Source organism: Geotrypetes seraphini, chromosome 3, assembly GCF_902459505.1.
Source record: "Geotrypetes seraphini chromosome 3, aGeoSer1.1, whole genome shotgun sequence".
Classification (NCBI taxonomy): Eukaryota; Metazoa; Chordata; class Amphibia; order Gymnophiona; family Dermophiidae; genus Geotrypetes; species Geotrypetes seraphini.
Genome location: NC_047086.1, coordinates 217669032 through 217696782, shown reverse-complemented (window position 1 = coordinate 217696782; position 27751 = coordinate 217669032). Strand labels below are relative to the sequence as shown.

At 43.5% G+C, this 27751-nt stretch overlaps 1 protein-coding gene across 1 annotated transcript; it reads left to right on the top strand.

Moving 5' to 3' along the window:
• BLOC1S1 (biogenesis of lysosomal organelles complex 1 subunit 1) lies at nucleotides 1-27751 on the top strand. Its single transcript, XM_033935710.1, has 4 exons — nucleotides 1-270; nucleotides 1294-1366; nucleotides 24528-24660; nucleotides 26918-27751. The coding sequence occupies exons 1-4, from the start codon at nucleotides 210-212 to the stop codon at nucleotides 27026-27028; spliced, it is 378 nt and encodes a 125-aa protein (XP_033791601.1). The 5' UTR covers nucleotides 1-209; the 3' UTR covers nucleotides 27029-27751.

Genomic DNA, 27751 nt, shown 5'->3' with positions numbered 1-27751 from the left:
CGTGCCTGACAATGAAGAGCTGCCTTGGGGTGCACCTTGCGCCCCACCCGCCTGGGGACCCAGTGAAGTACATATTAGCCGAATAAGAAGACTTCCCATTTCCCCCCTCCCCTAAGGAGGCGGGCAGCTCTCCGCCGCGCTCCTCCCTCGCCCTGCAGAAGTCCGGTAGCAACGAACAGCAGCAGCTCAGGTCAGGCCTCTCCGCAGCTATGCTCTCCCGGCTGCTGAAAGAACACCAGGCCAAGCAGAGCGAGAGGAAGGAAGTGCAGGGTGAGCACGAGGCCCAGTGCTGGCGCTCGAGCCGCGGCCTCGCTTAACACGCCAGGCCGCGCGGGCGCCGTTTCCATGGGAACAGCCGTCTCGCTATGTCCTCTTTATTGCGTGCTACTAATTCCAAATAATAATGTACATTAGATAGGATGGGAGGTAGGGACGGGCTTCTGCACTGCTGGTGGAAGTATAGCGTGCCTTAGCAGTCCTCCCAAACTAACAGAAATCGCCTCTAAGATGCTGAGAGCTTTGCCTGGAGTTCCAGGGTCTCTAAATTAAGTAGTGCACAGGTAATATGACAGCCGTAAGAATAAACGAAAGCAGTGGGCAAAAGATGCCGGGAAAAAGCCATGGGTAAATTACATAGCATACCTAGCTATGTAAAACTTCAGCGGACCCAGAACACCGCGGCTAGGTTGATCTTTGCGAAAAGCAAATTCGATCACGTTTCCCCGCTTCTGCCAAAACTTCACTGGCTTCCGGTGATTTCTAGGATTCACTTTAAATGTACCTGCTTAATTTTCAAGATCCTACATGGCATTCTTCCTCCCCTAATCCCACTATCCTGGAATTCTTCGAGACCTGACACTACCAGATCCGCCCACATACTCAAACTACCTTTCCCCTTGTTAAAAGGCATCATGTATGTAGGTAAATTAGGGAAATCCCTTTTCTTCAAATTCACTGAGCTTTGGAATAACCTCCCTGTCCCGCTGCGGAACCTAGGCTCATTCCAATTATTCCAAAAGCATCTGAAAAACTGGCTTTTATCCAAAATGTAAAGCTATCTATTTAAAATGTAAAGCTATCTATCCTCTTCATAACCTCTAATTTCTTATTATGTCCTTCCCTCATTTATTGAATTACCTGTAAACCATGTCGAGCACTATCTTTATGGAGATGATGCGGTATACAAACAAGATTTAGTTTAGCTTAAAACTAAGGGAGGGAGGGGATTCATAACACACTGATATGCATTTTTAATGGCAAAATGTGGCTCGCTTTTTTTTTTTTTTTTAACAGAGAAAAGACGAAAGGAGGCCATTGCTGCAGCCACCTGCTTAACAGAGGCTCTTGTGGATCACCTCAATGTGGGGTAAGCTTCATATGTGTCAGTGCAGCATTCGCACACACAGGCAGAGTGACTTAGGGGCCATTTTACTAAAGCTTAGTGCAGTGTCTCTCAAACTTTTTGGGTTCCAGTACACTAAACGAGACAAATGTTTTTCATTTCACATTATAATTGAAATTATAAAATTGCAATAAAAAATTAAATTTGAGAGTTATATAAATTTCTTTAAGCTATGCATGGGTAATTGAAGCAACGCTCAGAGCATTTAGCGTTCCAGGCTGCGGTAGAAACCTGTGGCTTAGTAAAAGGGGGGGGGGTAAAGTGGATTGATTAGCACTTCTATTCTATGTGATGGATGAGCTTGTGAGTGCAAATTAACTCAAAAAGCAGCTCCATAGTTGACAAGAAAACACGCATTTCATCATCTACCATCTGCAGTTCTCTTTTTTTTTTTTTAATTTAATTTCTGTCAGAGCTGAAAATCCAAGCTCGCAAAGATAAGATCCAAATGGTAACAAAGCCTTGATTGCTTTGTTGCTCAAGTTAAAATAATTACTGCATAAAAAATAAAAATAAAATTACTTGCTGTTAACTTTCAAGGACCAATCACATCAAAGAATGATGCTTGTCTGGGCGGTTGTATCCTTACACATGCAGATGATCATAACATTGGCAGACTCTTGTGTACGCAACTATATGTCATCTATTGTAGTGTATACTTATGAAGGGAATTTTTAAAAATAAAGTAAAATTCTGGAATCTCTTCGGGGCACACAGTTTGAGACACTGGCTTAGTGCTTGCTAAAGGATATTAGTGTACTCTAGGTGCCAAGTGTCCCATAGGTATAAAATAGGATATGCAGTATTTAGCGTGTGCTAAGCTTTAGTAAAAGGGGCTCTTGAGAATCTGCTTAATGGAAAAAAATTCACTAATGGAGTGTCTGCAGTTTGAAATATTGACTAAAGTCACTAGACAAAAAAACAAGCAAACCCTAAGGGCTCCTTTTACAAAGGTGCGCTAGCATTTTTAGCGCATGCACCGGATTAGTGTGCGCTACCGAAAAACTACCGCCTGCTCAAGAGGAGGCGGTATTGGCTAGCGCGCTCTAAAACCGCTAGCATGCCTTTGTAAAAGGAGCCCTAAGTTTTAATGAATTCTATTAGACTAGAGCAAACAATTTATAATATACCAGTTTAAACACCATCCTTTATGTGAAAAATAAAAAGGTTACGTTTGAACTTCTGTAACTTTTTCTGACTACTTAGGCTGATTTTTCATGTCTGTTTCTCAATATTTTAAATCTGCTACTTTAGTCACAGTTTCCCAGAGATGGTCACAAATGGGAAAATGTAGACAGCTGATCCAAAATGTAGACAGCTGATCCAGAAACCTATGGTACTTTGTGTGTCTAAGTGCTTGGAAAATGAGCCTCTGTCTTATTGCACACTCAATTGCAGGAGGCCTCGTACCTCCGGGACCTTTTAATGCACACAGGCTCTGGAGAAAGCCTTTTAGTCTTGTAGCTGAAGGTGTAATATTTGATTTTATTATTGTTCTTTCTGATCATATACCATAAGAACAAATTAAGCAGGTGCTGCTGGGCCAGTGTCTTCTGTTGTCTCAGTTTTCATCAGTCTTAGCTTAATGTTGGCCCACAAGCTATATGTCTCCTTTTAGCATCATTTATTTAAAAGTTTTATACCTCCTGGACATATTGGTACCCTATTAGCATGGCAGAAATAAAATGTAATATCTCCACATGAATGCAAAAACTTAAATGAGGTATTTTTCATTTTCAGTTTGTTAAAAAAAAAAAAAAACCCAACCCAACAAAGTAGTTGGAGAGACAATGCCTTTATAAGGCTCACAAATTTGTGCTTTTGGGACTGCTAAAGTCCCTTCCTCCGGAAACAAAGCATTGTTTTTAGACTGCATGAGGAAAGGACCTTAATAGTTCTAAAGGCTTCAATCTTAAAACATTTTGTAATGTAATAAAGACATTTTGCTCCACCCATCTACTTTGCTTGCTTAATTTCCGCAAGAGTTGTGGTAATGTTGCCATGATTCCAGAAATAGACTTTCATTTTAGGAGGCCCTGAGGATGCACGTGTTAATATTGGTAAGAAAGGACCAGTTTTCAGGATGAAGTTGTCCTGTCATCAGTGTAATGATTCTTCCATCTGTATAGCTTGTAGAAAGGGAGGTGTGAATGCCTGGACAGCAGTGAGTACTGTGGACAGCTCCTGCCTGCATCTGAATGCTAGGCTTACAGGATATCTCTGTACAGCCCTTCCTTCCTTGGGGAGTGAGTAAGTTGGAAGATTTGTCTTGAAATTAGTCTTGGCTGTTAGAATGGGCGGCAAGGAAGTAGCATATCATGGAAAAACAATGACAGCCTTTTCCTTCATCTCACTGCTCACTTGTTGGTATTAATAACTCTGTGATTATTTTGGCCCTTTCCTCACCTTTCCCTCCCTTTACTCATCCATATGGATGTTAGTAAAAGTATAAAAGCATAGAGATGTGTTATCCAGTATAACAGGTAGACAGTGTATCTGAATTCAGGCCAGCATTTCCAGCTTTCTTGTTTAAGCTGGCCAAGGCTAGAAGGAGAATGCAGCTAATAGTCTGAAAGCAGGAAAGGCTTAGCCTTAATATATTTGTAATTATCCTTGATTATTTTACAAAAAAAAAATGTGATTGTGTAATCTTTACTACTGTTAACAGTTAAATCTTGATTGCACTGCTCCTTGGTCTAGCTGTTCACTGTGCTTAGCCATCCTGGGTTCCGCGTATATGGGGTAATCCTGTAAAAAAAAAAAAAAAAAAAAAAGGGGAGGTACTAACATGGATGCATCAAGAACAAATGTGAATGATCAGAATCTGGGCTCATCTACTTGTACATGCCATTATTCTGGCTATGTGCTAGTCTATAAAATGGATAAAACCAAGGAAGATACACAGGTCACAAAAATGCAGAGAATTAATGGGAATGACTGACCAGGTAGACCAGGAATTTATTAAAAGATTACTTTATTGAGCAGCAGTGGCGTACCAAGGGGGGGTAGTCCGCCCCGGGTGCAGCTTTAGGGGGGTGCACAGCCGGCCAGGTCCAGAAAATTCTACCGGGCTGATCAGCCTGCCTCTCCCCGACGTCAATTCTGCTGTCGGAGAGGAAGTTTGGGCCAACCAATTGCTGCCTAGCTGGGTGGAACTTCCTCTCCGACGGCAGAATTGACGTCGGGGAGAGGAATGCTGGTCAGCCCGACGCAGGGAAGACGAGCTTGGGGTGGTGGCAGCTTTAGAAGGGCAAACATGTGTCACTGAAAAAAAAAAAAAAAAAGGAGGCCAGAACTGATCAGGAAATGAGGAATCACAGAGCAGCAAAGTCCTCTATCTGCCCCTAGCAATTCAAAGAAAAAAAAATAGCAGGTCTGCAACCCTAAAAATGCCACAAAGGCCTTTGGAAATCACTAGCCATTTCTATTCAGAGAGGTAAGCAGGCCACAAGCAGGGAGAGAAGAAACCGCCAACATTCAAGGCAGCAGGGAGAAATTTTCTTGCTCTTTGCTTGCAGTGGTGTATTCATAAGAACATAAGAAGTTGCCTCCGCTGAGGCAGACCAGAGGTCCATCTTGCTCAGCGGTCCGCTCCCGCGGCGGCCCATCAGGCCTACTTGCCTAAACAGTGGTCCTTGACTAATTTTATAACTTACCTCTAATCCTATCCCTATAACCTACCTCTACTCCTATCTGTACCCCTCAATCCCTTTGTCCTCCAGGTACCTATCCAAGCCTTCTTTGAAGCCCTGTAGCGTGCTCCTGCTTATCACATCCTCCGGTAGCGCATTCCATGTTTCCACCACCCTTTGGGTGAAAAAGAACTTCCTGGCGTTTGTTCTAAACCTTTCCCCTTTCAATTTCTCTGAGTGCCCCCTTGTACTTGTGGTCCCCCATAATTTGAAAAATCTGTCCCTGTCTACTTTTTCTATGCCCTTCATGATCTTGAAGGTTTCTATCATGTCTCCTCTAAGTCTCCGCTTTTCCAGGGAGAAAAGCCACAGCTTTTTCAGTCTGTCAGTATATGAGAGGTCCTCCATATCCTTTATTAGCTTAGTTGCTCTTCTCTGGACTCTCTCAAGTACCGCCATGTCCTTCTTGAGGTACGGCGACCAGTACTGGACACAGTACTCCAGGTGCGGGCGCACCATTGCACGATACAGTGGCAGGATGACTTCCTTCGTCCTGGTCGTGATACCCTTCTTAATGATACCCAACATTTTGTTTGCTTTCCTTGAGGCTGTGGCGCACTGCGCTGACGCCTTCAATGTTGTGTCTACCATCACTCCCAGTTCTCTTTCAAGGTTGCTCACCCCTAGCGGTGATCCCCCCCATTTTGTAAGTGAACATCGGATTCTTTTTCCCCACATGCATGACCTTGCATTTCCCTATGTTGAAGCTCATTTGCCACTTTTTGGCCCACTCTTCCAGCATTGTCAGATCTTTTTGAAGATCTTCGCAGTCCTCCATGTTTTTGACCCTGCTGTATAGTTTGGTGTCATCCGCAAATTTAATAACCTCACATTTTGTTCCTGCCTCCAGGTCGTTAATAAATATATTGAACAGGAGCGGTCCCAGCACCGACCCCTGTGGAACTCTGCTTGTGACCCATTGCCAGTCTGAGTAATGACCCTTTACTCCAACCCTCTGTTTCCTATCCGCCAGCCAGTTTTTGATCCATCGGTGGACCTCCCCTTGCACCCTGTGGTTCCATAGCTTCCTTAGCAGTCTTTTCGTGTGGTACCTTGTCGAAGGCTTTTTGGAAGTCAAGGTAAATGATGTCTATGGATTCCCCTTTATCCACCTGGCTGTTTACCCCCTCAAAGAAGTATAATAAGTTCGTGAGGCATGACCTGCCCTTGCAGAAGCCATGCTGGCTTGACTTTAGCTGCCCATTGTTTTCGATGTGTTCCCAGATGCTGTCTTTAATCAGCGCTTCCATCACCTTTCCCGGGACCGAGGTCAAGCTCGCACCGGCCTGTAGTTTCCTGGGTCTCCCCTTGAGCCTTTCTTGAAGATGGGCGTGACATTTGCTATTTTCCAGTCCTCCGGAATCTCTCCAGTTTTTAAGGATAGGTTGCATATTTGTCGGAGTGGCTCAGCTATTTCGTTCCTTAGTTCCTTGAGTACCCTTGGGTGAATGCCATCCGGACCTGGCGATTTGTCGCTCTTTAGCCTGTCTATCTGCCTGAGGACATCCACCTTGCTCACCTCTAGTTGGACCAGATTTTCATCCTGATCTCCTTTTACGATCTCCTCCAGTTCCGGAATGTTGGTTGTGTCCTCCCTCGTGAAAACTGACGTGAAGAACTCATTTAACCTGTCAGCTATCTCCTTTTCCTCTTTTACCACTCCCTTTCTGTCTCCATCATCCAAGGGTCCCACTTCCTCCCTTGCTGGTTGCTTCCCCTTGATGTACCTGAAGAATGATTTGAAGTTTGTTGCTTCCCCCGCCAGTCTCTCTTCATATTCTCTTTTTGCTTTCCTAACCACTCGGTGACATTCCGTTTGGTGTTTTTTATGCTCCTTTTGGTTGTCCTCTGTTTGGTCCTTTTTCCATTTCTTGAATGATGCCTTCTTGTCACTTATCGCCTTTTTCACTGCATTGGTTATCCACACTGGGTTTTTTGTTCTATTTTTTTTTTTTGCACCCTTTCCTGAACTTGGGGACGCACAGGTTTTGTGCTTCGTGCACCGTGCCCTTGAGTAGGGTCCAGGCTTTTTCTACGGACTCCATCTTCCTTGTGGTGTCGTTGAGTTTCTTTCCCACCATTTTCCTCATGGCCTCATAATTCCCTTTTTTGAAGTTCAGTGCTGTCATTGTAGTTCTTTTCACCTTTGATGATCCAATTTCAAGCCTGTACTGGATCGTGCTGTGAGCAAGACATGCAGGAGATTCCAAATTAAACTCTACAATTAGTAAATCCATCAAGGTTTCACAATGTCTTTATTTCAAGGCCCACCAGCTAATGGCAGCCCGGAGACCTTCTGGGCAGCTCACGCACCTATCTGGAGTTCCCCTCCTCCCCTAGTAAGATTCGGTGCTTGCTCACTGTTTCGTTCCCAGTGGCGCTGCTGTAACTCTTTGGGTCGCCAGCAGTGTGAGTGAAATAAACACACTGCCTTTGGCGACCCAAAAGCTTTCCTCTGCTACTGCTTCCTGTCCCCACATAGGCGGGAAGCAGTAGCAGAGAGAAAGCTTCAGGGTCACTAAAGGCAGCATGTTTACTTCAATCATGCTGCCGATGGCCCAAAGAGTTGCAGCAGTGCTGCTGGGAAGAACAATGAGCAAGCACCGGATCCTGCCGGGGGGGGGGGGGGAGGAATAGCATGGTGAGGGTAAGAGAGATGCTGGAATGCGGGGATGGGGAGAAAAGATGCCAGACATCCAAGGGAAGGGGCTGATAGAGATGCCAGACCACGGGAGGGAGGAAGGAAAGGAGAAAGATGTCAGACCACAGGAGGGAGGAAGGAAAGGGGGGAAGAAGAGAGAGATGTCAGACCAGGGAAAGGAAGGAGAAGGGAGACATTCCAGAGTAAGGGAGGGGAAGGGAAAGACAGATGCCAGACCATAAAGGGGGGGAGGAGGAAAAGGAAGGAGAGGAGAGAGATGCCAGACTGTTGGAAGGAAGGAATAAAGATCCCAGACCATAGGAGAGGGAAAAAAAGGAAGAAGATAGTACACAGGGATGGAAGGGGAGAGAGAAGGAGGACATGGTGCACAGGGATGGGAGAGGAGGGGTAGGGAAGAGAAGAGAGATGGAAGAAATTCTGTTTATGAATAGATGGGAATAGAGAAGAAGAAAGAGGGAGGAGATGGCACACGGGGTTGGTGTGGAAGGGCAGAAAGAGGAAGGAGATAATGTGCATGGATAGATAGGAAGGGAAGATATGGAAAAATAGATTGATTTGAGGAGGAAGCAGAAAAACGGAAGAAAGCTGAAAGTTAATGTTAAAGATGGATGTAGGGTAGAAAGTAAAGAAGAGAAAAACAGCAAATGGTTAAGAAGGCCCTGGAAACAGAGTTAAGAGCACAGACAGAAGGAAGAGCAAACAGACTGGGAAAAGATGAGTAGATAAATAAAATTACCAGACAACAAAGGTCTCTCTCCTATCTATCTGTCTCTGTCTCCTATGCAGCAGCATTTCTCTCCCACCACTTCCCTGTGCAGCAGCCACAGCAGCATTCCCTCCCGCTCCATTTCCCTCTCCCCACACCACTTCCCTGTGCAGCAGCAGCGTTTCCCCTACCCCCTTTTCCTTCCCGCAGTCTGGCTGGCTCCCTTAGTCCCTTACCGCCCCCCCTTCCCTTCCCACAGTCCCGACAAACTTTCCGATTCCAGCAGCACTCTACACACTGCTGTTTCGGGGCCTTCTACTGCCCAGCAAATCAGGGCAGTAGAAGGCCCTGAAGCAGCGTGTGTAGAGTGCTGCAGACACTGCTTGAATCGGAAGGTTTCAGGACCCACAGCCCTTGCCAGACCCGAAGCGAGCTCGGGGGGTTTTTTACGCGGGCCCAGCAGGAGCAGGATGAGAAGCCTGGGAGGCAGGAATTAAAGTCCATTGGGGGATGGGAGGAGGGAGGAGAGCAGCTCCTCTCCCTTCCAGCTCCGGTCCAGCCCCCGCTGACGTCGCCCTGGCCAGTTCACACTCTGAAGCCGCAGGAGACACTGCGCTGTATGGTCTCTTCTTTCTGCTTCCGCAAGCGTGGGTTCTGGGGAAGGAAGGCAGCGGCGGCGGCAGCAAACTTACAGGGAGGGAGGGAGTACTATATATTGCAACTTACAGCCTTCTCATTAGATCTTCAGATGTGCTCCTTATAGATTTTGTGCTTCTCGGCTTTATCCTTCAGACGGCAAGAGCCGCCGTGGCCGACAGGCTCCACGCTGCCGCGTGCATGCGCACTCCTACCTGCGGGTCCCTACAGCGCACGGAGAACAGGAGCATGCAGGTGGGAGTGTGCATGCGCGCTTAGGGCTTTATTATATTAGATACCGCCTTTCCTCCACAGATATCAAAGCAGTTTATACTACATTGACTAGTAAGCAGGGTACCTTAAGTACCCTTTCTTGAACCTGTGGGTTGTGTATCTCTGGTGTAGAGAGCCTCATTTATATTTCTGCTTTGCCTACCCCTCACTCTGGGCCATCCTGTAACTCAGTTTTATTTTCTACACATGGGGTAGGAGCTTGTCTTTTCTACTTGTGTTTATTTTTCTTTAATTTCGTGTTTTTGTTTCGGTCATGAGGCTTCGGTGTTGCAGGGGCTTCCAATCTTGGGACATCTCTGACTGCTAGAGAACAGACTATGAAGTCTGTAGCCAAGAGGCAGCCCACTTTGCAGGACACCTGCTTGGCCAACCTGCATTAACAGTCTGTGAGCTCAGGGACCATCCCTTGGGAGCAAGACTTGCTCTAGGTTTTGTCCGCAGAGAGTCTGAGCGCAGGCTGAGTGGCCCATTGGCAGTTTTTATCCAGGATCAGGTGCTGACTGCGTTCCTCCCCACAACGTTGCGTGCAAGTTCCAGTGGGGGTTTAAAGTCTCAGTCCAGCTGGCTGGGTTGAGAAGCAGTCTGAAGAAGCAAGCTATCCAGGTTTTCAGGCTTGTCTGAGGTAGAGATTCTCTGACTGCAGTTTTAGCCTAAGCTCCCAGCACCTGCATGGTACAGTGAGTACGGCTATAACAGCCTATGAGAGAATTAGGGGAGGGGGTGTCTCTAAAAGTAGATTTTAACGGTTTTAAGGGCTAGGGCCAGGATTCCCATCTCTAAAATCCTATTCCCCAAATTTTTGACCCCTTATTTAGCTCCCACGGGCTGTTTTTGGTGCTAAAATTGCTGCCAAGGTGACCATCTTGGATTTCCTGTTTTTGGAATAAAAGCCTCTATCTGCCTCAAAACACCTAGATTTGGCTCAAAATCAATTTAGGTGGACTCCTCAGGCCAGGATACTCGGGATTCATGCCAAGTTTGTGCTGAATGACCATCTGAGGACCATCCATGTTCCACGTACCACACAGCATGTGGAAGGAGGAGCAGGGGGTTGGGAGCCACTAGCTTAGCCTTCTTGAGTCCCTCTGATGGTATGGGGTCCTAGATAACATAAGAACATAAGAATTGCCACTGCTGGATCAAACCAGTGGTCCATCCTGCCCAGCAGTCCGCTCACGCAACAGCCCTCTGGTCAAAGACCAGCGCCCTAACTGAGACTAGCCCTACAAGTGTACGTCCTTGTTCAGCAGGAACTTGTCTAACTTTGTCTTGAATCCCTGAAGAGTGTTTTCCCTAGGTCAAAAATCCTAGTTGGAAATGGGAAACTGTAAGTGCATTCTCAGCGAAGCTCAGCCACATATCTGCTATAACCTCTGGAGTGGCACACAGGAGCATTGGCAAGGACCCTCTAGGCATCTTGGTCTGGCTTTTGCTCCAAATTTATAAGCATGATGTACAAAGCATACTTAAATTAAAGTGGTCACAGTGACTCCTCAGGAATCGCAGGGGTGGTAGTGCCAGGGGTTTCCTCCCTAAAAGCACAATTTCTTCACAGCAGATCCATGCGCAAGATGCAGGGGTACAATCGGAAGAGGACTGGGATGAAGTAGAGTCTGTATCTATGCCTTTACTTTCCCAGTCTGGGTCCTCGGTACTAGAAGATTCTGCATTGTGCCTGGTGGTAGCCCTGGATCTTGGAACCAACTTTGCGCAGATTGTTTTAAGCCCACAACACTTTTAGAGATTACCAAGTCTCTCCAAGAATTAAAGATAGACTCTCCATAGACTTCTACTGCCTAGTGCTTGCTTATTAGCAGCACTAAGGCTCAGACCACATGCTTTCCCTCCTGTCCTAACATTACTAAGATGTCGACAGACCATTGGGAGGTCCTGGAGGGGCCCTTTTGGGTGACCAAGGCCATGATGAAACTTTACATTAGGGACGCTGAATTTCATCAGCTGTTTATTCTACAAGATATAGATTCCCTGGTGGTGCAGGTTACCAAGCGTGCTTTCCTCCCCAGTGAAGGGGAGTGGTATTGAAAGATGCACAGGACCACAGACTGGATTTTTCCTTAAAAGGCTATTTGAGATCACAATGTTCAAGTTTCAAGTTTAATGGTTTTTTGATTAATCGCTTAATCGTATTTCTAAGTGTTGCACAATTTAAAATTACAATAACTGGGAGACAATATAATACAAAACTATGTATAACGATATAAGGGATTAAAATTTTAACTTAACAAACTCATAAACACAAGGAAAGAAGGGAGGTGAAATACAAAATCAATATAGGAAAGTAGAACAAAAAAAGGAAAAGTACAAAAAGGGAAACAAATAAAAGTTATAATATGATACAATAAAAATAATTTGACCGATGAACTGTTTAGTTAATTACCAAAAGCATCTCTAAAGAGAAAAGTTTTTAAATTACTTTTGAATTTCTCCAGATTGCGCTCTTCCCTTAAATAAATGGGAAGGGCGTTCCAAGTTTGAGGTGCAGTAACAGAGAAAATAAATTGCCGTCTTGTGCTAATAACCTTAAGAGATGGAATTGTTAGTAAATTCTGTTCGTTGGATCTCAATGTTCTATTTGGGGAATAAGGAATTAATAATTTATATATAAATGCTGGAGTTTTATTAAGGAGAGATTTGAAAATGAGTATGCATAGTTTGTATGTTATCCGGTGGGTAACTGGAAGCCAGTGCGCATTTTTTAGAAGGGGAGTTACATGATCAAACTTCCTAGTTTTAGTTATAAGCTTAATGGAATTATTTTGAATGATTTGTAGACGTTTTATTTCATTCAAAGAGATTCCCCTAAAAAGAGAGTTACAGTAATCAATTTTAGAGATCACCAAAGAGTGAATAAGAATATTAAGTGATTTTGAACATAGAAATTTTGAAGGTGGCAACAGCAGCATCATTCATTGCATGTGCTTGCCACTTGAGGTTATGTTGTGCTCCAGGAATGGATTATGTGACAGATGCTCTGTATGATCTGTTCAGGGTCCAGGTTTTTTCATATGCTATTTCTGCCCGTAGAATGCTTTAGATTAGATAGTGGACGGGAGATTCAGCTAAGCTTAGCAAATTTTCCTTTAAGAGTCAATTGGTCTTTGATAAAGAGCTTAGAAACATAGAAACTTGACGGCCGATAAAGGTCAAAAGGCCCATCCATTCTGCCCATCCACAGCATTCGCTATCTCCTCCTCTCCCTAAGAGATCCCACATGCCTGTTCCATGCTATCATGCCTATCCCATGCTATCAGATAGTCTTCATTTTTACCACCTCCATCGGGAAACTATTGACCACGCATCTACCACCCTTTCTGTAAAGTATTTTCTTATATTACTCCTGAGCCTATCACCTCTTAACTTCAACCTATGCCCTTTCCTTCTGGATTTTTCATTCATTGAAAAACTTACCTCTTGTACATTAATGATACGGAGACATTTAAACAGTAGGAAAAATGAGGTGTTGATGCCCCTGTATAAGACTCTCGTGAGACCTCATTTAGAATATTTTGTACAATTCTGGAGCCGCACCTTCAAAAAAATATAAAAAAGGATGTCGGTCTTGAGGAAGGCTACTAAAATGGTGTGTGGTCTTCGTTGTAAGACGTGTGGGGACATACTTAAAGATATCAATCTGTATGCTTTTGAGGAAAGGCAGGAGCGAGGAGATATGATAGACGTTTAAATATCTACGTGGCGTAAATGCACATCAGCCGAGCCTCTTTTGTTTGAAAGGAAGCTCTGGAATGAGAGGGCATAGGTTGAAGTTAAGAGGCTCAGGAGTAATCTAAGGAAATACTTTTTTACAGAAAGGGTGGTAGATGCGTGGAACAGTCTCCCTGTGGAGATAGTGGAGACACTGTCTGATTTCAAGAAAACCTGGGATAGGCAAGTGGGATCTCTTAGAGAGAGGAATAGATAATGGTTACTGCGGATGGGCAGACTGGAAGGGCCCTTTAACTGCCATAATATTTCTATGTTTCTATATCCTCTTATCTCCTGTCTTTCTTCCAAGTTTGTCTCCATACAATTTATGACAGACCACTAACCAATTTTGTAGCAGCCCTCTGGCCCGACTCCATCCTATTTATATCTTTTTGAAAGTGGAGTCTCCAAAATTGCACACAATATTCCAAATGGGGCCTCACCAGAGACTTATACAATGGCATTATTACCTCACTTTTTCTACTGGTCATTCCTCTCCTTATGCACCCAAGCATCCTCCTAGCTTTGCCTCAATGGTCTCTGGCATCTCAGTGATCTCAGGCCTTTGACCCTTTATCCAAGAAGATCACGGTCACTTCACCACTTCAAAAATCACTTCAGTGGTGGATGAATTCAGTCAGTCTTTCCAGGGGTCTTCTATTTCAGGTTCCTTCACATCAAAAAGTTCTCACCACAGATGCGTCCATGTATGCTTGGGAGGGCTCACCTGGATGGTCTCAAGACGCAAGGATTTTGGAATTCACAAGAGAAATCAATACACATCAACTTGCTGGATTTAAAAGCCATTCAAAATGCTCTAACCACATTGTACTAGTTTGGACAGACAGCCAAGTTGTGATCAACAAACAGGGCGGTACGGGCTCTCTCATTCTTTGTCAAGGAGCCCATCGCATCTGGAATTGAGCGATTTCTCGCAACATATTTCTGAAGGTTATATATGTCCAAGGAAATCAGAATATCTTGGCCAACAAGTTCAGTAGATTTCTCTGGCCACACGAGTAGACTCAATTTCAAAGTACTCTGTCACACTTTCCAGTTATGGTAACTCCACAGATAGACCTGTTTGCATCTCCCCTCAATCACAGGTTGCCTCAATTTTGCTTCAGACAATACTCTTTGCAGCGTATTGCATTGGATGCATTTCTCCTGGATTGGTCGAACAAATTCCTTTATGCATTTCCACCAATCCCTCTCATTCTGAAGACCTTAGTCAAACTCAGGAGAGAATCAGCCACCATGATTCTAATAGCTCCTTGGTGGCCCAGACAACCTTGGTTCTCCCTTCTACTTCAGGTGACTATCATGGATCCGATTCTACTACAGACCTGCTCACACAGTCATGGATCCATGTTACATCCTAATCTACAGTCTCTGCACTTGACAGCTTGGTACCTTTCGTTGTAACTTCAACAGATTTTCATCTATCTGATCCTGTTCAAGCTATTATTGCTGCATCCAGAAAATCATCTACACGGCAATGCTATCAAAAGAAGTGGACACGTTTTACTTCTGGTGTTCTCTTCATCACCAAGAACCTTCATCCTCTTCAGTTCTGGATAACTTTCCACATCTTTCCACATCTGGCCTCAAAACCACGTTGGTCAGAGTCCACCTCGGTGCTATTAGTGTTTTCCATACTCCTGTTGACAATAAACCTCTGACAAATCATCTTCTGGTTTCTAGGTTTATGCAAGGACTTTTTAACTCCAAACCTCTACTGAAACCGCCTCCAGTTGTGTAGGATCTTAATGTAGTTCTTGCCAAGTTAATGAAGCTTCCATTAGATCCACTAGCGTCTACTCATCTCAAGTTCTTACTTGGAAAGTGGTTTTCTTGATCACTGTCACTTCTGCTCGTCAAGTCAGTGAACTTCAAGCATTGGTTTCCAACCCACCATATACAGTATTTTACCATGACAAGGTGGTTCTTTGCACTCATTCTAAATTCCTTCTAAACGTTGTTGCAGAATTTCATCTGATTCAATCCATTGTGCTTCCAGTCTACTTTCCAAAGCCTCATTCTCATTCTGGAGCAGCAGTTCTTCATACATTGGATTGTAAGCGTGCCTTGGCATACTATCTACAAAGAACTAAGTCACACAGGACTTAACCTCAACTGTTTATCTCCTTTGATCCCAACAAACTAGGCCATCCTGTCACCAAGAGAACTATTTCTATATGGTTGGCAGCCTGTATTTCCTTCTGCTATGCTCAGGCTGGGTTGCACCTTGAGGGATATGTTACGGAACACAAAGTTCGAGCAATGGCAGCCTCTGTGGCTTTCTTATGATCCACTCCCATAGATGAAATTTGCAAGGCAGCCACTTGATCCTCAGTCATACATTCACATCTCACTACTGTCTAGAATCCTATTCCAGACAAGATGGTCATTTCAGCCAAGCAGTATTGCAGAATTTATTTTCTTCTTAATGGCCAACTCTCCCTCCATCCCATTATATTCAGCTAGGGAGTCCCACATGTGAGAATATGCTGCCTGCTTATCCTATGATAAAGCACAGTTACTGTAGCAGGTGTTATCCGGTGATAGCAAGTAGATAAGTCTCACATCCCACCTACCTTCCCTGGTTGGCTTCTTAGCTTGCTTATGGAACTGAGGTATTTCGAGCCCTTGTCGGGCAGGAAGGCACTTGCCAATGCACGGTATGGTCAGTCTAAAAGCTTTTGAATTCTTAAAGTGCCGGTGCACTTTTCACTGTACGTACCGGGCTCTGTGGATGATTTCACCCACATGTGAGGGTATCTACCTGCTGTCTCTGGATAGCACCTGTTACGGTAAGTAACTGTGCTATATAGAGCTAAATCGGTAGCTCCCAGCACTGCCATATGGAAGAGCCTGGGTTTGATTTCTAGGTTAGGTCATTTACTCCCTGGAAGGCTTGGGGATACTGCAAAGGCTGTCCTTGAAGGAAAGGGGCTCTAATCCTTGACCAGTAACAAGCCCTAGTGCAGGATTTAGGCCCCATGATTAGAAGGCTGCTCTGAAAAATGGCCCTGGCCAGGGACTGTTTGCTGCAGTGACTGGAGGGGATTTAAAAGAGTGGTCCCTGGGCTGTTGTGAACGAAGGTTCATGGCACCAAAATTGCAGCCTTGGGTTTTGACTGAACTGAAAGTACAGAGGATCAGGAGGAAACTGCCAGGTCAGAATAAAAGACACAGTATAGTAACATTTATTTCTCAGCAGAAATACAGGCAGAACCTTAATGATGTGGGCTGGCTTACATTTGCCAAATAAATGAAACTATTTTTTGACAGCGCTTAGAACTGTATGGCATGTACTAGCATCAAAGGGGAGGGAGAGTTCTGCAGTAGAAACTGAAATGTTCTGTCTAGATAATTCAAAGGGAAGCCACATGGAATGCCTTCTCTTAGTCAGGATGGCAGAAGAAGTGTGCTTGGATTTGTACTATGAAGGAAGGTGTGGCAGGACTTATGGGACGGGGTTTTGGCAAGCTCACAAAGAGAGCTCTGATGCCATGAAAGAGCAGGTTGTTTCAGTGAGGAAATGACAGCATGGGTAGAGGCAGCTTATGTAGGGGAGGCATACCTCCTACCGGGGGTTCAGCCTAAACAGCATAGAAGGAAAAGGGAGAGCTCATCTTCAAAAGGAATTTGCATGCTATTTTAAGAGGGTTCCTGGCTGCCACTTGCTGCCTGCTGCTGCTATTAAAGATGTACACATTACACAGTGCTTTACAGAGATCCTGCAGCCAACAGTTAATTGACTGAGGACAGATTAAAAAAAATTTAGATCTTAAAGTATACTGTAGTTAGGGCATTAGATCAGCATTTCCAATATCTCCTACTACTACTCTTTCATCAATAAACAGATAGTTGCAGTGGAACCATGATAGCATTTGTCATACTTTGCAAAGTAGTTATGCCATCTAAACACCTCCTGCTCTTCTTCCCTCGATGACGACACTGGGCCTTAGGCCCCTCCCTAGTGCGTCAACAGTGTTCACCAGACATCTTTAGTACTTGTCAGAAATTTTGATGACAGAGTAAGCAATTAAGTAAAGTCCAAGATGGTGGCAAGCCTTCAGCTTCCATCCACAAGTTCGTTGAAACGTCTCGACTTCCCTCCCAAGTCACTTGGTCCTATTGACCTGGCGTCCCCTATGACAAAGAGAACTTATGTCTTCTTTTGTCTTCTTGACACAAAAGGACAAGAAAAGGCTCAACAATTTCTGGTTAAAGATCCTGCAAACTGGAAAGATAATCCAAATTACCAGTATTTGAAGCAGTCGGCATCATCAATGACAGTAGTCAATGACTGCTGAAAAAGCAATTGCCAGACGGTAGATAAATTTTGAAAATAGTGTGTCACAATAAGGAGAGCTAAATTTGAGGTAGAACCACTGTTCTCAACCTCCAGGTCTTTTGCGCACTTCTTTTCATTTGGGTTTAATGCCATGAAATAAATCAAGATGTGTGCTGATGTTTGCATGAGTGTTTGTGCAGTTTGCTTATGCAGTAGTGCAGAAAATTGTGCACAAAGCCTTCTGCACTGTATTATATCGTTCCTTCTGTGTTTTAATTTACTTCTCTGTTACTTTTGCTCTTTGTTATAGTCAAGTAGAAAAAAAAACCCAGGAATTTCCTGGTTCTTTGCCCCATTAAGTACTGCTACAGCTGCTACTTCTGCTTCTCTGCATAATACCCCAATGGCCAGAAACACTTTTAACCTTCTTACTCATACAATTTAGCAGTTCCTTTAAAGACAACACCTCTTCTTTTTGTGAGCCCTTAGGTTCCAAGGTCGGTCTATTTTTAGGCTTCTGTTGATTGAGAGGTTTTTGGGGGGTTTTCTATGTTTAACTTATTGTTTTCACAACCCAGAGAACACCTTTGGCTGTCACTGTTTCCAGCTTCGCCTTGTAGACATGGGCAGTGCCACAAGGAGCAGAAAAACATGTGGTTAGTTTGGCGTTCCTTAAACCAGAGGGGTGCAGCTAACTGAGGAGCCAATGCAATAAAATGTGCTAGACAGCTAGACTTTATGCGCCAGTTAGCTGTGCTTTAGCACACAGTTTTACGGATGCCCTATGAAAAAATGGGTTTTGAATATGAACTAACTGTATGCAAAGTACTGCATCGTTTGCAGTTACAGCTCTTTTGCATCGACCGCATTCTTTTCCTCATATCCGGACCTGTTTGGGCCGCCGCGGGAGCGGACTGCTGGGCAGGATGGACCTATGGTCTGACCCGGCGGAGGCACTGCTTATGTTCTTATGTTCTTATAGAAATGACGGCAGAAAAGGGCTACAGCCCATCAAGTCTGCCCACTCTGCTTACCCACCCCCTGTCTATGCCCTAATGACCCAATTTCCTTATCTTGACCCTCGTAGGGATCCCACACTGGTATCCCATTTATTCTTAAAGTCTGGCATGCTGTCTGCCTCGATCACCTGCACTGGAAGCTTGTTCCAATGATCAACCACTCTCTCTGTGAAGAAATACTTTCTGGTGTCGCCATGAAATTTTCCGCCCCTGAGTTTGAGCGGGTGCCCTCTTGTGTCCGAGGGTCCCTTGAGAAAGAAAATAATCATCTTCCATTTCGACACGTCCCGTGAGGTACTTAAATGTTTCGATTATGTCTCCCCTCTCCCTACGTTCCTCGAGAGTGTAGAGCTGCAATTTGTTCAGTCTCTCTTCGTACGAGAGACCCTTGAGCCCCGAGATCATCCTGGTGGCCGTCCGCTGAACCGATTCAATTCTGCGCACATCTTTACTGTAATGTGGCCTCCAGAATTGCACACAGTACTCCAGATGAGGTCTCACCATGGCCCTGTACAACGGCATTATGACTTCAGGCTTTCGGCTGACGAAACGTCTATTGATACAACCCAATATCTGCCTTGCCTTAGATGATAGTCTGTAGCTGCATTAAAACTCCTCTATTTTTTTATTTTAATCAACTAAGATGGACTCCTCAGGGTGTGAGGACATGGTTACTTATAAAAATTGTGCTGGTTGTTCAGCGGAGGAGCGTCCATGTTCCGTGTGTCTCGGCGCTCATGAAGGAGAGGCAGGAGCTTCATGCTTAGCCCCATCCATGTCTTTCAGGGCTAGTGAACTGCTGTAGGTCTGAGAAATGGATAAAAAGTTCTGTCTAGATACCCTATCACGATGACACAAAGTTGAGGCACATGAAGTCCACAGAATCCACGAGAATCCAGCCAGAGGTTCTGGAGGCTTCATTTGCTTCAACTGCACAAGGCTTCTCCTCAGAATTTGTAAATATGATATGGAGAACCTTTCTGACGAAACCAGGTCATGATGGAAGATTGCTGATTGACCCTAAATGAGATAGCAGAGGCTACTGGCATTTCATCAGAATGTGTACACAGCATCCTACACGAATATTTAAGCATGAGGAAGTTGAGTACGTGATGGGTGCCATGTTTGCTAACAGTCGACCGAAAACATGTCTTGAGCATTTTAAGGAAAATGAGAACAATATTTTGCGGCATTTTGTGATGGTAGGTGAGACTTGGGATCATCTCATACTCCTTAGACAAAACAACAATCCAAACAATGGAGAACAGATGAACCGACTCCGAAGAAAGCGAAAACAGCTCCATTGGCTGGGGAAGTGATGGCAACTGACTTTTGGGATTTCTACGGAATAATTTTTATTGACTATCTGGAAAAGGGAAAAACCATTAATGGTGAATACTATGCTGACTATTATAATGTCTAAGCGTCAAAATCAAGCAAAATCATCCTCATTTGGCCAAGAAAAAGCTCTCTTCCCCCAGGACAATGCACAGGCTCGCACATCAACATTCGCGATTGCATAAATTGCACTTTGAATTAATTCACCATCCACCTTACTCTCTGGATTTAGCCCTATGCAACTTTCCAAACCTGTTTCCAAACCTAAAAAAATGGCTAGCTGGGAAGAAATTGTTTTCAGATTCTGCGATCATAGATTCTGTAAATAGCTATTTTTCTAGTTTAGTTGTTTTGTGTTTTACTGAAGGCATGAAAGGTCTGGAAAAACGTTGGAGCAAATGTATTGAGATAAAAGGAGACTATATTGAAAATATATTTCATTTTCTCCCCAAAAATGTTGCTTTCTTGATTAGGCTGGAAACTTTTCAGTTGACCCTTATATATTGTATCAAGTTTTGAGCATAATACAGTAAAATCTTAATTAACTATAATAAATATGGTTCTTCATTATAGTGTAAAACAAATACCACACAAGATGTAGTGGTTAAAGCTACAGCCTCAGCACCCTGAGGTTGTGGGTTCAAATCCCATGCTGCTCCTTGAGACCCTGGGCAAGTCACTTAACCCCCCCCCCCCCATTGCCTTAGGTACACTAGATAGATTGTGAGCCCACCAGGACAGATGGGGAAAAATGCTTGCGTACCTGAATGTAAACCACTTAGGCTATAAGTGGTATATAAATACTTAAATAAATAAAAATGTGGATAAATATTAAAACTAGGAATGAGCAATGATTAAAAATATTAATCGGACATAGGGTTACCATATGGCTCCAAAAAAAGGAAGATGGATTGAGACATCCAGGTTTTACTTCCATTGAAAGTAATGTCTCAATCAGTCCTTCTTTTTCTGGAGCCATATGGTAACCCTAATTAATCACACTTCAGGAAGTTGTGTCAGAAAAGGGCAGGACACAGCAGAGGGAAGGCTTCTGCTGCAGACAGTTTGTGAGAATTGCTGCCTCCAGTGGCGTACCTAGGGTATATGGCACCCGGGGCCCATCATTTTTTTAACAACCCCCTCATGTAAAAAAATATTTTTTTGTAATAACCATGAAAAATAAATGGTCCTAATAGAAACAGGCACTGAAAATTTTCTTTTATTGAACCTCATATATGTAACCATTAATCCAAACATAACATAAATTATGTCTGAATTGTCATGACATCAGAAGTACATATGGAGTAGTTGCAGGTGATGCTTGGGACAGTTCTGATTGTGTTAGTTCGGTTTTATGTGTTTTTTGAATAGAAGGGTTTTTATTTCTTTTTTGAAGGTTTTGTAGTTTGTGGTCGAGGTCAATAGGTTGTAGAGTTGGGGGTCGAGTGTTAGGAGGTTGTCGAACAGTTTTTTTTATTTTGACGATTTTGGTTGGAGGGTGTGTGAATGGTGCGTGAGTTCTACTATGTCTGGTTGAAGTAGATTTAATTATTTAGCTGAAGAAATTAGTAAACCCCCCCCCATTCCACACACATTAATTCTCTTCCATTTTTGTTCCCATTCTAAAAAACACTGATAAGTTCCAAATACATTAAAATAAGAAGTGAAAACAAAGGCCCCTACAGATGAGAACATAATATAAGAATAGCCTAACTGGGTCAGACCAATGGTCCATCATGCCCAGTAGCCCATTCTCATGGTAACCAATCCAGGTCACTAGTACCTGTTCAAAACCCAAAGAGTAGCAACATTCCATGCCACCGATCCAGGGCAAGCAGACACTTCCCCCATGTCTTAATAAAAGACTATGGACTTTTCCTCCAGGTATTTGTCCAAACCTTTCTTAAAATCAGCAATGCTATCTGCTTTTACCATAATTTCTGGCCACTTCATTTTTAAGCTTAGATCTTTCCTTCCAAACAGAGTCCTTGCTAGATGTCAAATACAGAAAGAACAAGGTAACTTCACAAGGACTTAGCTGTGCAGGAAATGTGAATCTCCTCATACGCCCACCATATGGTGCAAAAATGTGCAAAGGTCTGTTTTTTTCTTTCGATCACTACATAGCCTAATGCCACACAAGCAGCACTGTTACAAACATATTCTAAAGGTCAATGCTAAGGTTAACAAAGTTTCCTTCCTTGGACCACAAGGAGATACTGACAAACCACTGGAAGAGATCCCAAAACAACTACCCAGGCACAACACCCAAAGACCCACTCAGTGTGTGAACCAGTTGAGTGGAGTGGACTAACTGGGGGGTGGAAATGGGCCCGGAGTTTGCTCAGCAGCATTTCCCAGACCACCTCTTCCTCTCAACACATTGACACGCTGCCGCCACCACCACCATCATTAGGAACACCTCACTGGGTAGGCCAGCAATGCTTATAAACTTTATAAAACACATTATTATATTTTCTTATAAAGCACATATTTTAACTGAACTCTCTGACATCCTCAGCCTTGCCATTCACAAAAATAGAAGGACGAAAAGTTCCCGTTTCCTGTTGTCCCCGGCCTATACAATATTTTTCTTCTGCAGACCCTTCAAAAGTCTGACCAAATCCTCGTTTCACTTGCATTATAAAGTACTGAAGATGCCATCTCTCTCCAATCCCAGGTCCTAAAGTCTAAGACAGTAGCGCAAACTAGTGCTGCCCGATTCAAGGAAAAAATAAATAAATTTTGATTCGATTCAGCCTATTGAATTGGTTTTTCGATTCAACTTTCCTGCCCAATTGGGTGTGTGTTATTTTTTTTTTTTTTCCAAACATCCTGGTGAGTTTATTTTATAGCTTTTTCACCCCCCTTTGGCTTCTCCTAACCACACTGGCGCTGTGGTGTAAATAAAATAAAGAAACAAAAAGGACTTTTTCTCTCTGTTAAATCCTAGCTCATGTTTGCGGTCTAACACCAGCTCTGGCAGGATACACATTTCAAATCTGACATATTGTAATCACAAAACAAAAAATAAAATTAGTTTTTCTACCTTTTGTTGTCTGGTTATTTTTCAAATCTTGTTGGTCCAAGGCTCTGATTGTCTTCTGATAACTTGCTTGCCAGGGTCTCCTTCTTCCTTCTTTCTGCATGCTAACCATCCATCTGCCATCTCTGTCCTCCCCGTTTCCCTTCCCTCCCCAGGAGGTCTGGCGTCTATCCATCTTTTCTTAACTACCCTTTCATCCAGCATCTCTCCCTCCTTCCCCAGCACCCCAGGGACCACTATCTCTCCCTTTCTTTTCCCAACTACCATCCTATCCAGTATCTCTATCCCCCCCTCCATACCATCCCTTATGTCCAACTTCTTTCCCTTTCTGTTCCTTCCCTCTCTAAAAACCATGGTCCATCATCTCTCTCCCTCTTCTCTATTTTCAGACCCATTATTTCTTCCCACCCAAAGTCCGGCATATGCGCGTCTCTTTGAACCCCCCCCCCCATTCCCTCCATGTATTTCTACACCAGGGCTCCCCTCCCTGAATGGCTGTCCCCCCCTTAAAGGTCTGCATCCCACCCCTGAAGGCCTGCACCCCCCCTTGAAGGCCTGCCTGCCTGTCCCCCCCCCCCTTGAAGGCCTATTCCCCCTTTGAAGACCTGCCTGCCTGTCTCCCCTTTGAAGGCCTGCATGCCCGCCCCACCCCGAAGGACCGCTCGCCCCCCCTGGCCTCCCTGCACCACCTATGAAGCAGCCCGCAGCGGGATCGCTGACATTGTGCCTGTCATTTCGCCTGCCTTCCACCTTTTTTAAATACATGGCATATACCTGGTCTGGGCTTCCAGGGTGGTATTTTTGAACATCTACACCTCCTGTAAACATTTAACCTTTGTAACTGCTTTTTGAAAGTTAAATGCTAACATAGCTTGAGGATGCAAATGTTTCAGTAAGTAAGATCATCAGGTCGAGTGAGCATTTGTTCAAGATGCACCATTGGTGAAGAAAATCTTGGCCATCATTGTACATCGTGGGGGCCTTAAGTCATGTGCAAACCTCTGGGGATCATCTGCTTTCAGCAATATTCCAATAGAAAAGCATAGTGGAGGTCTGCTCTAATGACCTCTTTGTTGAGGTTCACAATGTCTCTTCGTTTTCTTAGCTAGTTCCAACGATAAAATCACTGGTTTGACACTCCATCTTAATGGGCAGGATTATCCTTTAACCACTTCCCTTAGAATTCTAGGAGTTACGCTGGTTCGTCATCTAACTTTAATATTTTTTGCATTGTGGAAGTTGCGGACTATCAAAAATACTTTGATCTCACCTCTTTTAGATTGCTAGTTTAAGTGTTAATTCTGTCCATTTTGAATTATTTACTCCAAATTTTCTCACCTTTTATTGTTTGTTTGTTTTTCCCCGAGTGACTGTTGCTGCATGTTCTAAAGATTTCCTAATGTTACTTCTTGTTTTGGAAATTCCTTTTTCTGTGGGGAAATAAAGTTTTTCTTGTACATAATTTGTAGTTTTGAATGTCTTTAAACTAGTTCCTTTCCCTCTTTCTTCAGTCAGAATGCCAGTGGGTTTGGGAGGCCTGCTGAGGTGTGTCACAGTCCCTTAATACTGGCAGAAACTGGAAAAGAACATGGCTGCTGTAAACTTCTGTTTTTTTCTGCAACTCATGTGATATATGGTCTTTCCTGACCTTCTCATACTCCATACCCAGGACAGTACATGACCTAAGTTGATTATCTCCTTTGCAGGGTTGCCCAGGCCTACGTAAACCAGAGGAAGTTGGACCACGAAGTGAAGACTCTACAGATTCAGGCTGCCCAGTTTGCCAAGCAGACGGGTCAGTGGATCAGCATGGTGGAGAACTTTAACCAGGCTCTCAAGGTAGGCTTGCCAAAGATGTCTCAGAGATCCCATCATCTCTTATGGTTTAAACTCTTCGCCCCTGCTACATTCTCAGCCTTAAAAAATTGAGAATTCTGGCCTTTTCTGTGTCTTTGCTGAATGACAGATGTTTCACTTTCACAATTTGCTGTTTTCTTTTGCATTGATTTCCTTAACTGTAGTATTACAGTAAAGAGTTTGTACCTAGTACAGAATGTGAAACACTTGTCTCTTCTCATGGAGTACTATGCACAGCAAAATGACTAAGAATAGCCCATCGGTGGTGTGTGTCATTATTCTGACAGCAAACAAAACAACAAAGGTGACCAATTGGTGCTCAGTTTTTTATTGTGATAGACTCAACACGATCGTGTTTTGACCCACAAGGGCCTGCCTTAGGAATCTTGTAGTTAAATCATGATAGTTAAGATGTACAAATTCACAAAATCTTTTCAATCATCCTATGAAACACCACTCCTTTGTAAACTGCCATATACAGCTGACTGCTGCTCGTAGAACCAGCGTATGTTACTGCCCGCAACTGAATGAAAGTGAAACTGATACGAAAAAAGGCACAATTTTTAATGTAGGGTCATTCTGTACTGCGCATGTGTGTCTTTTTTTTAATTGCCTATATTAGAAAGCACGGGAGCTGCTTACACTTCAGACAACTCCCATGCTTTCTAGTATAGGCAATTTTAAAAAAAGACACACATGCGCAGTACAGAATGACCCTACATTAAAAATCGTGCCTTTTTTCATATGTGCCACCGATTGAGTTAGTAGGGATGAAAGCACTGATTGTAAGGGAGAATAACTCCAAAGACAGAGGAGGCGCTGGAGCTCACCCCACTGATGTCTGTTCAATGATAGATTTAAAATGAACCAGAAAAATATTTCTTCATTCAATGAGTAAGTAAACTCTGAAATTTGTTGCCAGAGAATGTGGTGAAAGCATTTAGCTTAGCTGGGTTTAAAAAAGGTTTGGATAATTTCCTAAAAGAAAAGTACATAAGCCATTATTAAGATGAACTTGGGAAAATCCACTACTTAGTCCTAGGATAAGCAGCATAAAATCTGTTCTAGGGATCTTGCCAGGCACTTGTGGCCACTTTTGGAACTAGGATACTGGGCTTTATGGATATTAACTTGCCCCAGTGTGGCAACTCTTATGTTATGTAGGTAGGTCAGGATGCTCTGCTAGAAGGTCAATCTGCTCAATAAGGGAAGCATTCCCTTACTTGGGCAGACTGAACCCCTAACGGTGTATCCCAATATAGAATTGGTTGTCAGGTTCCATTATTTTGGAAAATGACAATGGGGCAAGCAGTACAGTACTGGACACCTCCCTAGGACCCAGGTAAGTATTATTGGCCCATGAACTGATGGGGGTTACTGCATCAAATGCTGTCTGTTTGAGATCATCCCTGTGCTGGATGCCTGACCTGCAATACTCTGACCCAGATAATTCTGGGAAGGAGGATTTTTTTGTCCCATTTAGGCCACTAGGGAGGCAGAGGGAAGTTGAGACCCGGGCGAACCCTGTACTGAATCCTTACACCAGTCTTGAACTCTGAAAAAGGAAACTAGCATTCTGTGAGCCTTGGTCTGAAGGAGAAATGCAAAGGGAGACAAAGGAGGAGTGATGATGGAATCTAAAAACTAAAAGGCTTATCCTGGGCTTCAGTATACATAGCAGGCATCTGTGTTGCCTGGTGGAAAGGTAGCAGGCTATGCCATATGATGAGTAGAAATGTTAATTCTGACTTTTTGCCTCACTTCAATCTTTTTGGCTAGAGTTGTCACAATATACTAAGGCTAGTTCGCAGAGCCCTACTTTATAAACATAATTAGTGTGCCATCTACTGGTAATCAAAGGAAGTTCAGTTACTGGAATAATTGCCTCTTCCCAAGTGTCATCAGTCAAGCACAAGAGGATATATCCCTCAGAGGAAAAAAATGTCTGAATATAAATTTTAACCATCTCCTAATCACTTTTTGTGATTAGGAGATGGTTAAAATTTATATTTATATATATGTTAGACCATCTGTATTTTGCCCATTGCTCCTTACCAGTAGGTGGTTACTTGTTATATTATGAGTAACTTTCACTATCTATACACCTTTCATCAGTTCTGTATATTAAAAGGCCAATTAGATATGTTGGTGCATTAAAAATATATCTCCTGCAATTTGCTGATACTTTGTTTCTGTGTGTATTAATATGTTGACCACACTATTGTATTCTCTCTGGTAGGAAATTGGTGATGTGGAGAATTGGGCAAGAAGCATTGAGCTGGACATGCGCACAATAGCCACAGCCTTGGAGTATGTGTACAAGGGTCACCTGCAGCCCTCCACCTCTTGAGCTAACATGACTGCCTGCCTGCCTTCCTTTATTGTTACAATGCACCAACACACTGCAGCCAGAGACCACATCAAGCCTCTCCCTGTCCACAATCTGGTGTTGTAGCATTGACCAGTGCCAGAGGTATCCTGGCCATTCTGGTTGAGGAATGTCATTAGTCACTGCTTGAACTCTTTCACCCTGTTCTTCCTATCAATTGGCACTACTGCTTATAACACCTAAGAGACAATTGCCTCTCTCTAACCTCCAAAGTCTAGTCTAGAGATTCCAGATAACAGGTTTTAGGAAATGTATGTATTACAGTAACTGGTTAAAATTGATAAGGCTTTGGTCTGGAACCGCCTGGGTCTAAGATTTTTAAAAGCAATCTAAAAAATAGTAGGTATTGTGCTTCCTACTGCTGCTTGCTTTTGTCCATTCTGAAAAAGTGATGGTTCACAGGATTTATCTGAGGGCTGGAGCGACTGAGCGTCAATATTATGAACACAGCACTACCCAGTGTCAGTGGACCTGGCATAGAGAAACCCTCCCTCCTACTATGAATGGATGTTCTGAGTTGCCTGTTTCAGGACCTGTGCTTCTCAAAGATTTTTTTATAATAGTTTTTGTTTCTAGCAAATGGCTGTCAAAAGAATAGGAACTTGTTTGAATGCAAAAGCTTTCCACCAAGTAGAACTTTCTGTAATTAAAAGAATGTGATAAAATGATTTTGTTGTGAATTTA

Bases quoted from the DNA above. Each gene is read 5' to 3' on its own strand.
- BLOC1S1 (XM_033935710.1), top strand. From the start codon at position 210: ATGCTCTCCCGGCTGCTGAAAGAACACCAGGCCAAGCAGAGCGAGAGG. The intron at 1,367-24,527 runs GTAAGCTTCATA...TCTCCTTTGCAG, and splicing joins GTGGATCACCTCAATGTGGG to GGTTGCCCAGGCCTACGTAA. The intron at 24,661-26,917 runs GTAGGCTTGCCA...TCTCTCTGGTAG, and splicing joins ACTTTAACCAGGCTCTCAAG to GAAATTGGTGATGTGGAGAA.